The following is a 13,703-nucleotide window of genomic DNA, read 5'->3' on the forward strand; positions in this document are numbered from 1 at the left end:
GGAACAGCATAGGAGAGGCCTATAAAAGGCCCAACAGTCGGAGAGGCGGGAGTTCGAGCAGCGGGAGTCTGGGGCAGCATCGGAGAGGCCTATAAAAGGCCCAACAGTCGGAGAGGCGGGTGTTCGAGCAGCGGGAGTCTGGGGCAGCATCGGAGAGGCCTATAAAAGGCCCAACAGTCGGAGAGGCGGGTGTTCGAGCAGCGGGAGTCTGGGGCAGCATCGGAGAGGCCTATAAAAGGCCCAACAGTCGGAGAGGCCAGCTGGTGCAGGTGCAGCTGCAGAAGGTAAACAAAGAAGTAGAATAAATCGCAAGGTGACGTCACAGCCAAGGGGGTAAATGATTGGCTGGTGATTGGTGAGTAGTTTTTCTTTTTCTTTTCCCTATCAGTAGGTAACCTTTATCATTGTTGTTTCCAAATTAAGTTGATCTAAGGGTTAAGCCTTGGCAGGAGAGCTCGGACAGGTGTCATGCTCCTCCTATGCTATGTGGGAATGCAGGGATGTTTCCAGTGTCCCTGATGGCTACATTAGCAGGAAGTGTACTCTGCTGCAGCTCCTGACAGACTGCATTGTGGCACAGGATCTGCGGGTGGATTCTCTCTGGAGCATGCACGATGCTGAGGATGCCATGAATAGCACGTTTAGTGAGTTGGTCTTACCACAGGTCAGGGTTACACAACAGATAGGGAATGGATGACCAACAGGAAGAGCAGTGGAAGGAAGGTGGTGCAGATTTCCCTGTGGTCATCCCCCTCCAAAACAGATACACCACTTTGGGTATTGTTGGGGGGGATGACTCATCAGGGCAGGACAACAGCAGCCAAGTCCATGGCACCGTGGGTGGCTCTGCTGCACAGGAGGGCAGGAAAAAGAGTGGGAGAGCTATAGTGGTAGGGGATTCTATTGTAAGGGGAATAGATAGACGTTTCTGTGGCCACAATCAAGACTGCAGGGTGGTATGTTGCCAAAGGGTGGAAAACGCTAGTGGGAGTTGTGTACAGACCACTCAACAGTAGTAATGAGGTTGGGGACAGCATCAAACAAGAAATAAGGGATGTGTGCAATAAAGGTACAGCAGTTATCATGGGTGACTTTAATCTACATATAGATTGGGCTGACCAAACTGGTAGCAATACAGTGGAGGAGGATTTCCTGGAGTGTGTTAGGGATGGTTTTGTCGACCAATATGTCGATGAACCAACTAGAGGGGGTGGGGGGGCATCCTAGATTGGGTGATGTGTAATGAGAAAGGACTAATTAGCAATCTTGTTGATCGAGGCCCCTTGAGGAAGAGTGACCATAATATGGTAAAATTCTTTATTAAGATGGATAGTGCCACAGTTACTTCAGAGACTAGGATCCTGAACTTGAGGAAAAGTAACTTCGATGGTATGAGATGTGAATTGGCTAGAATAGACTGGCAACTGATCCTTAAAGGGTTGATGGTGGATAGGCAATGGCAAGCATTTAAGGATCACATGGATGAACTTCAACAATTGTACATACCTGTCTGGAGTAAAAATAAAATGGGGAAGGTGGCTCAACCGTGGCTAACAAAGGAAATTAAGGATAGTGTTAAATCCAAGGAAGCGTCATATAAATTGGCCAGAAAAAGCAGAAAACTGAGGACTGGGAGAAATTTAGAATTCAGCAGAGGAGGACAAAGGGTTTAATTAGGAGGGGGAAAATAGAGTATGAGAGGAAGCTTTCCGAGTACATAAAAACTGACTGCAAAAGCTTTTATTGATATGTGAAGAGAAAAAGATTAGTAAAGACAAACATAGGTCCCTTGCAGTCAGATTCAGGTGAATTTATAATGGGGAACAAAGAAATGGCAGACTAATTGAACAAATACTTTGCTTCTGTATTCATGAAGGAAGACACAAATACTCTTCTGGAAGTACTAGTGGACCGAGGGTCTAGTGAGAAGGAGGAACTGAAGGATATCCTTATTAGGCGGGAAATTGTGTTAGGGAATTTGATGGGATTGAAGGCCGATAAATCTCCGGGGCATGATAGTCTGCATCCCAGAGTATGTAAGGAAGTGGCCCTAGAAATAGTGGATGCATTGGTGGTCATTTTCCAACATTCTATCGACTCTGGATCAGTTCCTATGAACTGGAGGGTAGCTAATGTAACACCACTTTTTAAAAAATGAGGGAGAGAGAAAATGGATAATTATAGACAAGTTAGCCTAACATCAGTAGTGGGGAAAATGTTGGAATCAATTATTAAAAATGAAATAACAGCGCATTTGGAAAGCAGTGACAGGATCGGTCAAAGTCAACATGAAAGGGAAATCATGCTTGACTAATCTTCTGGAATTTTTTCAGGATGTAACTTGTAGAGTGGACAGGGGAGAACCAGTGGAGCTGGTGTATTTGGCCTTTTGACAAGGTCCTACACAAGAGATTGGTGTGCAAAATTAAAGCACATGTTATTGGGGGTAATGTACTGACGTGGATAGAGAACTGGTTGGCAGACAGGAAGCAGAGAGTCGGGATTAACGGGTCCTTTTCAGAATGGCAGGCAGTGACTAGTGGGGTGCTACAGGGCTCAGTGCTGGGACCCCAGCTATTTACAATATACATTAATGATTTGGATGAGGGAATTGAGTGTAATATCTCCAAGTTTCCAGATGACACTAAACTGGGTGGTGGTGTGAGCTGTGAGGAGAATGCTAAGAGGCTGCAGGGTGACCTGGACAGGTTAGGTGAGTGGGCAAATGCATGGCAGATGCAGTATAATGTGGATGAATGTGAGGTTATCCACTTTGGGGGCAAAAACACAAAGGCAGAATATTATCTGAATGGCGGCAGATTAGGTAATGGGGAGGGGGGGGCTGGGGTGCAATGAGACCTGGGTGTCATGGTACATCAGTCATTGAAAGTTTGCATTCAGGTACAGCAGGTGGTGAAGAAGGCAAATAGTATGTTGGCCTTCATAGCTAGGGGATTTGAGTATAGGAGCAGGGAAGTCTTACTACAGTTCGACAGGGCCTTGGTGAGGCCTCACCTGGAATATTGTGTTCAGTTTTGGTCTCCTAATCTGAGGAAGGACGTTCTTGCTATTGAGGGAGTGCAGCGAAGGTTCACCAGACTGATTCCGGGGATGGCTGGACTGACATATGAGGAGAGACTGGATTGACTGGGCTTTTATTCACTGGGGTTTAGAAGGATGAGAGAGGATCTCATAGAAACATTTTAAATTCTGACGAGACTGGACAGGTTAGATGCAGGAAGAATGTTCCTGATGTTGGGGAAGTCCAGAACCAGGGGTCACAGTCTAAGGATAAGGGGTAAGCCATTTAGGACCGATATGAGAAAAAACCTCTTCACTCATAGAGTTGTTAACCTGTGGAATTCCCTACTGCAGAGAGTTGTTGATGCCAGTTGATTGGATATATTCAAGAGGGAGTTAGATATGGCCCTTACGGCTAAAGGGATCTAGAGTTATGGAGAGAAAGCAGGAAAGGGGTACTGAGTTGAATGATCAGGCATGATATTACTGAATGGTGGTGCAGGCTCGTAGGGCCTACTCCTGCACCTATTTTCTATGTTCCTATGTTTCTATGCACCATAGGGGACGAAATCCGCACTGTGACTTTGGGAGGATCTCCTCGGCCACAGGGTGAAGATGGTTGAGGAGGACTCTAGCAGCAACCTTCCCAGTGGTTGATAGCAGGGAGATTCCCCTGTAATTGCCGCAGTGGACTTGTCCCCTTTTTTAATGCTGGTCATGATCACTGCATCTCTGAGATCTCCCGGCATGCTCTCCTCACTCCAGATGAGAAAGATGAGGTCATGTATCTGCGTCAACAGTGCCTCTCCACCATACTTTAGTGTCTCAGCAGGGATTCCATCCGCTCCCATAGCCTTGTTGTTCTTGAGCTGTCTTATGGTTTTTCCAACCTCATGCACCATTGGGGTTTCGCTGAGGTGGTGGTGGGTCGCAAGCTGCGGGATGGAATTGAGAACACTCGACTCAAAGGCAGAGTCTTGATTGAGGAGATCTTTGAAGTCCTTTTCCAGCAGGCCCTGACAGCCTTGGTGTCCTTGACGGTTTCCCCGTTCTTGGCCAGCAGTGGGGTGGGGCCTTGGGTGTTTGGACCATAGGTGGCCTTGACTGCGATGAAGAATCCTAGCACATCATGGCTGTTGGCTAGTTGTTGTAACTCCTGTGCTTTCTCCATCCACCAGCTGTTTGTTAGGTCCCAGGTTTTTTGTTGGACCTCAGACTTGAGCTACCTGTAATGTTGCTTTGCTGCTCCCGAGTTGTGTTTTTGCTTGAGGCTCAGAAATGCTCTGTGCTTGCGATCTATTAGTTCTTGGATCTCCTGATCATTCTCATCAAACCAGTCCTGGTGTTTTCTGGTTGAGTGACCAAGTATCTCTTGGCAGGCACTGGTTATGGAGGCCTGGAGGACAGAGAATGTTTAAAGCTGGGGACCTTGTCCCTTTGAGATGCTCAATTTTGGATCATGCCATGCAGGGTGTTTTTCTCTTCGTGAGCCCGTCTTCACAAAGCAATCCTGCAGAAACATCGGAGGGGCGAGGGAGCAGGAGTGTTTGCTGGGACTGTGCAGGAGTTAATATCTGACAGTAAAAGTCCCAGGTTAATTTAATTGGAGTGAAACACTCGGTCACTGAGAATAATACCGAACAGCCCTGAGCTGCAAAATTACAGAGACTACAACAGGGAAGCGAGGGTTAAATGTGGGGCATTGTTTCTCTCACTCTCTGACACTGTCCCACAGTGTGGAATTAATAATGTCTCCCTCTGTGGTACAATATCAGTGAGAGAGGGGACTGCATCTCTATCTCCCCAATGGGGACTTTCAGGATAAAACCGGACCTCACAGGTCAGTCTGGAACTGATACTGTGCATGTTTCTGTGTCTCACCGCCCGACCTCGATCTTTGCTGTCTCGCGCTCAGCACTCTTCCCCCTATCTCTGACTCTGTTACAATCCTCTTTCTCTTGTACTGTCTGTGAAGGCGGGATAACGCTATTGAGCATGATGTGGAAACACTATTGGAAGTACAATCCTGATACTGTTTCTGTTTCTCTCTCTGGTGCTGTACATGGATGTCTGACACTAGTATTGAGCGTAATATGGGAACACTGATACCAAGTGTAAGACTGATAAAGTGTGTGTGTGTCTCTCTCTATCTTTCGTAGTGCGGTACATGAATGTCTGACACTAGTATTGAGCGTAATATGGAGACACGTCTCTGGGTGATGAGCATGGGATGGATAGGACACTAGTGACTGTTAAATGTCCCTCAGCTTAGGAGGTGAGAGAGACAAAGAAATGCTGGAGGGACGGTGAACATATAATTTATATTTTCATGTTAATCAAACATGTTTCTGCATTCGAACAATATAACAACTTAACAGCAGATATGGGTTAAGCCAGCCACTGCTGTGATTGGCTCCTGCTCCTGAATCTGGGGAACAGATATTGTGAGAAGCGCCGGCCTCGGAGTGTTTAACACTTAGTGAGCTGGGAAACTACAACTAACCCCGAGAATCGGCAGCACAGGCCGAGCGGAGAGGAAACTCTGTGCTGGGAGCTGTAAATCTGGGACAGTTTGTGTTGTGAATGTGCAGATGTGAACATTGTGTGAGCGAGAGTGTGTTAAAGGGGCGGCCCGGTGAGACTAATATCACTGTGTTTGTGTGTCCGTCTCATCGCCGGATTCCAGAGTCCCTCTTGTGTAAAATTCAAAGATTTCCCTGTCACAGGATCGCCCTGCTCCCCTGCTCAGGTCTAAAGTGGGAATTAAACGTCAAGTTTGATTTGATTTCAAATTTCAATCAAAAAACAGAAAAAATATCCGCGATCAGGTGAGAGAGCGCGATCAGTGCAGCAATGAAACGGGTTTAAATCCAAATTGCTGCCTTCAATTCGGATGAAACTTTCTCGACAGCAAACATCCCGGTGTTCGGAACAGAAAGAGGCCAGTCTGGGAATCTGGAGGGCCCGGGTTGAATTGGAATCGGACAGTTAATGAGGAGAGAGAAACACAGAGAGGCTGGAGGGGCGGGGAGCTGACAGCAGGATGTCTCCGCCCCGTCCGCTCGCTGCCTTTAAGTTGCTCTGTGCCGCCGCCTCCCGTTTCATTCCTGACCGAGCTTTGACTGTCAGAGAGATTTTCCACAGAGTCGCAGACATGACTGACACTGCAGCCGCCGAAACGGCCCCTCCTGCCGCCGCCACTCAAATCAAGGCTCCCAGCAAGAAGAAGGCGGCTCCCCGCTCCAAGCCAGCCGGTCCCACGTTGGGCGAACAGATCCTAAAGGCTGTGGCCGATGGCAGCGATCGTAAGGGGATGTCCCTGGCCGCGATAAAGAAGGCTCTGACGGCCAAAGGCGTGGATGTGGAGAAGCGCGGGTCCCAGATCAGGTTCAGTATCAAGAGGAATGTGACAAATGGCTTCCTGGTGCAGACCAAGGGCACGGGCGCCTCGGGCTCCTTCAAAGTCGCTAAGAAGGAAAACCAGGGTAAAGTGGGAAGGAAGGTGAAGAAACCAGCAGCCAAGAACTCTCCAGCCAAGAAACCAGCAGCCAAGAAATCTCCAGCCAAGAAACCAGCAGCCAAGAAATCTCCAGCCAAGAAACCAGCAGCCAAGAAATCTCCGGCCAAGAAACCAGCAGCCAAGAAATCTCCAGCCAAGAAAACGAGCACCAAGAAGGCGCTAACAGTAAAAAAGTCAGCGAAAGCGGCGGCTGGGAAGAAGCCGGCTGCAGCGAAGCCCAAGAGCCCCAAGAAGGCCTCGGGCGCAAAGGTGAAGGCGGCCAAAAAGGTGGAAAAACCGAGGGCCAAGGCCAAATCAGCAAGACCCAAGAAAGCAGCGCACAAAAAGTAAATAAAAAGTGCAACTTGTAAACATCTGAACCCAAAGGCTCTTCTCAGAGCCACCCACGCCTCTCAGAAAAGAGCTGATCCCCGAATCAAATGATCCCTGTCCCGGGGCCGGGCTCAGATTTCAGACAGAAATCATTGAACATGAAGCCAGGATCCCTGGTGACTCGCTGACATTGGCTGCACCCACCCCTCCCCCAGTGTCTGCAATAAAACACACAGAATGGGATGTCCGGCCCGGGCCTCACTGTAACTGGGGATGTGTTCGGCTCCAGTCTCAGTTCCTGGTCATTGTCATTTCACAGATTCAGGGGGAGAGTCTGTGAGCCGGTGATACTGGCGGAGATACCCCGCCTCACAACTCAAACCCCAAACACCACAGTCTCCAAATCAGCTGGAATACGGTGTTTGTAAACTGCTGAACCCGTCTGTGAGAGGAAGTGTGGGGAGATGGAACAAGGTCTGAGATTGACAGGGAAGGGGCTGTATATAGGCGGGAATATTCGCGATTGTTAATTGTAACGGGACCTTATTTAAAAGCTTCTGGTTCCTGGAAGTCTTGAAGATGAATTCCGAGTCTGTTAGGATTTGTGCGGAGCGCTGTGTTTCGGTTCTATTGTGGGAAAACGGTTTGAAATTGGCGGCTGCAGAAAGCTAGAGGCTTCAGAATTCAAACCGGAATGTGACAGAATGGGATTGGTGACTTATAATGGGGCACAATCGCCGTTATAAAGAGCGGGATTCTTAAATTGCTGGCGGGAAATTAGATTTTATTTAATCTCTGTTGGTTGATATTCTGAAATTGGCGGGCTTTTTGAAATTGACCAACTGTCAGTTTCAGTTCAGCCAATCAGGATCCAGTAATCCCCGCCCTTCATTTTCACTCTCGGTGCTTGGGTCAAACTTGATTGGCGGTCGGGTTGCAGCCAATCACAGCCCCGGGGCGGACCCTCACACACTTTAAAAGGAGGCCCCAGAGGAGGCTCCGCATTAACAGTTCCTGTATCCCAGATTGTGTTGAGATCCGTTCAGAAAATGGCCAGGACCAAGCAGACAGCGCGCAAATCCACCGGAGGGAAAGCTCCTCGCAAACAGCTGGCGACCAAAGCGGCCCGGAAGAGTGCTCCGGCCACGGGCGGAGTGAAGAAGCCTCATCGCTACCGACCCGGCACCGTGGCTCTGAGGGAGATCCGCCGCTACCAGAAATCCACCGAGCTGCTGATCCGCAAACTGCCCTTCCAGCGCCTGGTGCGGGAGATCGCTCAGGACTTCAAGACCGACCTGCGCTTCCAGAGCTCGGCCGTCATGGCCCTGCAGGAGGCCAGTGAGGCTTACCTGGTGGGGCTCTTTGAGGATACCAACCTATGCGCCATCCACGCCAAGCGAGTCACCATCATGCCCAAAGACATCCAGCTCGCCCGCCGCATCCGCGGGGAGCGCGCTTAGACTCCCCCTGCCTCGGCTCCAAGCTTCAGCACCAAGTGCAACAACGGCTCTTTTCAGAGCCAACAAATCAGCAAAGGAAAGAGCTGCCATCTCCTATTACCAGAGCTTCGTGTTCATTAACCCATTGTAGGGACGGGCAGAGGGTGTGGGACTGATTACTGATCGTGTGTTCATATACCAGCTCCGTTCACATGGGAGTTATTGACGATTAACTGATGAGCCCTTTAATTTTTTCGGAAACTGACATCGGCTTTGCGTCGCTCTGACCTCTACTTCCCCGGGGCAGAGCATAGATTTCCTCATTCGGTGTTGCCGGAGAATGGGGGCAGGCAGATCTGGGAAGCACTGCAATGGACCCGGATCCTGTATGTTGTGCATCGCTCGCTGATGCAGTGCGGTCTAAACTGACTGGCTTAGCAGCGAAATACAGAGCCCGGGAGCTCCCGAGAACAAAACCAGCATTCAAACTATCTCAAACCAGACCAGAATTAAACTAGGCCCTTTTATTACTACATTAATTCATCATCGCCGACTCTCTCGTTTTCAGACAGATTAAAGAATATTTAAAGAACCGGTGGCGGTATTTATACAATTGTTGAGTGACAACTGTAGTTCAATTATTCGCTGTTAACGGGAAGAATGTATGTGTGATCAGAGAACCGTAATGCAGAGACCGGGAACTGAAAACTCCCGCATACGGATAAGGGGGTAAATCATTTAGGACTGAGATGAGGAGAAACTTATTCACTCAAGAGTTGTTAACCTGTGGAATTACCTACCGCAGAGAGTTGTTGATGCCAGTTCGTTAGATATATTCAAGAGGGAGTTTGACGTGGCCCTTATGGCTAGAGATATTGAGAGAAAGCAGAAAAGGGGTACTGAGGGAATAATCAGCCATGATCTTATTGAATGGTGGTGCAGGTTCGAAGGGCCGAACGGCCTGCTCCTGCACCTATTTTCTATGTTTACAGGTCTAAAACAGGCCAATCTATCAGTACATGAATTAAAGGGCTCTGACTCCATTAAGACAGTAAGCAGCCCTTTCAGATACTGTGGGTGGCTCTGAAAAGAGCCTTTGGGTTATTAGATTAAATCTTGTCCGCTTTACTTGGTCTTGGACGAAGTGGTGGTTTTCTTGGGCAGCAGCACAGCCTGGATATTCGGCAGCACCCCGCCCTGAGCGATGGTCACCTTTCCCAGCAGCTTGTTGAGCTCCTCGTCGTTGCGGATGGCCAGCTGCAAGTGTCTGGGGATGATGCGGGTCTTCTTGTTGTCGCGGGCCGCGTTGCCGGCCAGCTCCAGGATTTCAGCGGTCAGATACTCGAGCACAGCAGCCATGTAGACCGGGGCTCCGGCACCCACACGCTGAGCGTAGTTCCCCTTTCGCAGGTGCCTGTGAACACGGCCCACAGGGAACTGCAGTCCGGCTCGGGAGGAGCGAGACTTGGCCTTGGCGCGAGCTTTACCGCCTGTTTTTCCTCTTCCAGACATTTCCACGATCCACAGAAAAAGAATGAGAAACTCCTCCCACATCTGCCCTTCTTATAGCTTCTGGAGGGATGCAGGGAGCAAACTTGTGATTGGTCGCTCTGAAGTGGATTTCATTGGTCTTTTCCGCTGACCAATCGCCGTCTGTTTAGCCCGCCAATGAAAAGAGGGCGAAAATTACTGTTCGACTTCCAACGAATCTTCAATTTCAAAAACCCCGCCAATAATTTTTACAATGCGGATTATGATAAATTCACCATTAGCCAAAGATTTCCAAACACTTTTTATTTCCTTTTGCCGTATTCCATATTACCGTCCAAATTCCAGGATGTTACAATCAGGTTTAAATTCGGGTTCAGTTTCAAACGTTCTGTAACGGGACACATTCCAGCTCAATCTTTGTACAATTTGGGAATCACAGATCATGGATCGATCCTCCGCACAGGCGGGAGTGAGACCAGAACTGGGAGTTCTTCTGTGAAAAAAGAGGGACACAGGGTTCAAACTCCCTGTTCTGGTCTCTGTAAAAACTCCCAGTCTGGGCTGTTGCACTCGGAATCTCGGATTAATAAGCGGGTTGAACCGAACTAGAATTTTTTTTATATTGTAAAGGGTTTGAGAGAGAATGAGGTGACTAAAGTCTGAATGTCACCTCCTAAAGCAAGATCATAATTCATTGGCAGGCGGCCAGGGACAGTGTGTGCAGTTTACTGGGAGGGAAATTTATCAGAGAAGCTAAGGTTGAACCGGACAGTAAAATCGCTTATGAGAATTCAAATCTAACTCAACTTTAAATGTTGTCAAACATTTGCTCAGGAAATAATTACAGTAAATTGAGTTAAAAGGGTGATGTGTTTGTGCAGCTCTTTCAGAGACGTTGTGGGTGGCTCTTAAAAGAGCCGTTGGGTTTCTGGTGTTGTATCAGGACAGCGTGGAGTTTTACTTGGAACTGGTGTACTTGGTCACCGCCTTTGTCCCTTCCGACACGGCGTGCTTGGCCAGCTCCCCGGGCAGCAGCAGGCGCACGGCGGTCTGGATCTCCCGGGAGCTGATGGTGGATCGCTTGTTGTAATGGGCCAGGCGGGAAGCCTCACCCGCGATACGCTCAAAAATATCGTTCACAAAAGAGTTCATGATGCCCATGGCCTTGGAGGAGATGCCGGTGTCGGGGTGAACCTGCTTCATCACTTTGTAGATGTAGATGGAGTAACTCTCCTTCCTCGATTTCCTGCGCTTCTTACCGCCCTTCGGTGGTGTTTTCTTGATCACTTTCTTGGCGCCTTTCTTGGCAGTAACTGATTTCTTCTCTTCAGGCATTGTCTTGTTCAATTCAACCCAGACATGACGTAAACTTAGCTCGGAGCTCGCATTATATAGGCAGCCCCACACTCCGCCCACAGCCCTATGCTAATGAGGGATGGTGAAGGCAACGATTGTGATTGGTTCACTCGCTGCGTTGTCAATTTCCATTGTTCTGTAATTCTCTGATTGGTCTCTTTAAACATCCAATCAGATTTACTGCTCGCCACAATCTCAAATTCTTGAATTATGTCATCACTTACATCCCCTCCCGAGCCATATTCTGTTCTTTATCGATCTAGATGTCTACATGTTCGACAGACATTGACCGGTTTGTAACCGAGATTGCCTGAGGGTCACTTCTGGTCAGGACTTGGGAGTCCTTCTATGAGGCAAAAGGCCCTCACTGTCCTTCCGCCCTGATGCTGCCTTCCTCCCAGCATTTAATTCAACACCTTTCTTATCTGTCACTGCTGTAACTACATTAGTTGTTTCAGTGTTACCTTCACCTGGAATATGCCGTACCTTCTGTGCCGTAAAGGGCCCATTTCCCTTAGCACAGGAAGCATAAATTTCAAGTAATTGGTAGAGGATTTAGAGGGGAAATATCTTCACGCAGAGGGTGGCTGCGGTCTGAAACTCACTGCCTGAAAGGGTGGTAGAGGCAGAAAACCTCACCACATTTAAAACTACTTGAACGTGCACTTGAAGTGCCGTAACCTGCAGGGTTACGGACCTAGAGCTGGAAAGTGGGATTCGGCTGGATAGCCTTTTGTTGGCCGGCACGGACACGATGGGCCGAAGTGGCCTCATTCCGTGTTGTAAGCTTCTATGATAAATGTCTATAATTCTGAAACTAAAAGGATATTCCGTCCATCGTGCATATGCTGATTTAAAACATATAGACCTTGGCGAAAAATATATATCTAAACCGAACAAAATTTAAATGAACTATATCTCCCTCCCTGCATCCCCTTCCCTCCCCCCGTGAGGCGGTGGGTAGCACGTAGACGAGCCTTTGCTTTGTGCTTGGGGGAGAGGGTCGCTTGAATCCATAGAAAGTGCGGCCCTGCCGTTTCAGAGTGTACACCACATCCATGGCAGTGACCGTCTTGCGCTTGGCTGCTCAGTGTAGGCCTAAACTGACCGGCTTAGGAGAAATACACAGCCCGGAACGGCCGGAGATCCTGGGAACAGAACCAGCATTCAAACTCTCAAACCAGACCAGAATTAAACTAGGCCCTTTTAATAACCGCCTAATTTCTTCATACAGCTTTCATTGATAGATTAAATAATATTTAGGGAACCGGTTGCGGTATTTATACAATTTTTGAGTCTCTGACAACTGTAGTTTAATTATTAGCTGCTAACTAAAACAGTTTGCGCGAGCAGAGAACCGTAATGCAGATACCAGGAACTGAAAAATACCAATTTATTGGTACCTGAACACAAGGTCTCCATTAATACAGTAAGCAGCCCTTTCATAGATACTGTGAGTGGCTCTGAAAAGAGCCTTTGGGTTATTAGTTTAAATCTTGTCCGCTTTACTTGGTCTTGGACGAAGTGGTGGTTTTCTTGGGCAGCAGCACAGCCTGGATATTAGGCAGCACCCCGCCCTGAGCGATGGTCACCTTTCCCAGCAGCTTGTTGAGCTCCTCGTCGTTGCGGATGGCCAGCTGCAGGTGTCTGGGGATGATGCGGGTCTTCTTGTTGTCACGGGCCGCGTTGCCAGCCAGCTCCAGGATTTCAGCGGTCAGATACTCGAGCACAGCAGCCATGTAGACCGGGGCTCCGGCACCCACACGCTCAGCGTAGTTCCCCTTACGCAGGAGCCTGTGAACACGGCCCACAGGGAACTGCAGTCCTGCCCGGGAGGAGCGAGACTTGGCCTTGGCCCGAGCTTTACCGCCGGTTTTTCCTCTTCCAGACATTTCCACGATCCGCAGTTTCAGACAAGGAATGAGAAACGCCTCCTATATCTGCCCTTCTTATACCTTCTGGATGGATGCAGGGAGCAAACTTGTGATTGGCCACTCTGTCGTGGATTTCATTGGCTGTTTCCGATGACCAATCACAGCCTGTTTAGTCCAGCAATGAAAAGAGGGCGGAAATTACTGGTTCCCAACAGCCAGAACCTAACGATTTTTTAAATTCAAAAATCCCGCCAATAATTGTTAAAATTGCGGATTATGTTAGTAACTTCACCATTAGCCAAATACTTCAAAACACTTTGTTTCCTTTTGTCTTATTCCATGTTCCCCTTGCAAATTCCAACCTGTTACAATCAGGATTAAATTTGGCTTCAGTTTCAAACTGTCTGTAACGGGCGGGACTCAGTCCCCACTGATTCTATAACGGGACACATTCCAGCTCCATCTTTGTAAAAGTGAACTTGTTTTCACAGGAGCTGCTGTGGGGGTGAGACCAGAACGGAGAGTCCTTCTGTAAAAAGAGAAGAGGGACAGTGTGTTCAAACTGCCCCTGTTCTAGTCTCTAAGAACTCCCATTCTGGGTTGTTACACTGCGGGGAGTCTCGGGTTAATAAATGGACTGAGCGCAACGGAATAAAAAAACACGTGAAAAGGGCTTGAGTGAGAATGTGA

The 13,703-nt window shown here is 48.5% G+C and overlaps 2 protein-coding genes across 2 annotated transcripts; both read left to right on the plus strand.

Annotated features, from left to right (window-relative positions):
- The first annotated feature begins 6,175 nt into the window (after nt 1-6,175).
- LOC139273723 (histone H1-like) lies at nt 6,176-6,871 on the plus strand. The gene has a single exon (XM_070890767.1). It carries the CDS (start codon nt 6,176-6,178, stop codon nt 6,869-6,871), a length of 696 nt encoding a protein of 231 aa, XP_070746868.1.
- A 1,031-nt stretch (nt 6,872-7,902) lies between these two features.
- Nucleotides 7,903-8,313, plus strand: LOC139273729 (histone H3). Its single transcript, XM_070890792.1, has one exon. It carries the CDS (start codon nt 7,903-7,905, stop codon nt 8,311-8,313), a length of 411 nt encoding a protein of 136 aa, XP_070746893.1.
- Nucleotides 8,314-13,703: the final 5,390 nt, after the last annotated feature.

This window comes from Pristiophorus japonicus, chromosome 9 (assembly GCF_044704955.1).
Source record: "Pristiophorus japonicus isolate sPriJap1 chromosome 9, sPriJap1.hap1, whole genome shotgun sequence".
Taxonomy (NCBI): domain Eukaryota; kingdom Metazoa; phylum Chordata; class Chondrichthyes; family Pristiophoridae; genus Pristiophorus; species Pristiophorus japonicus.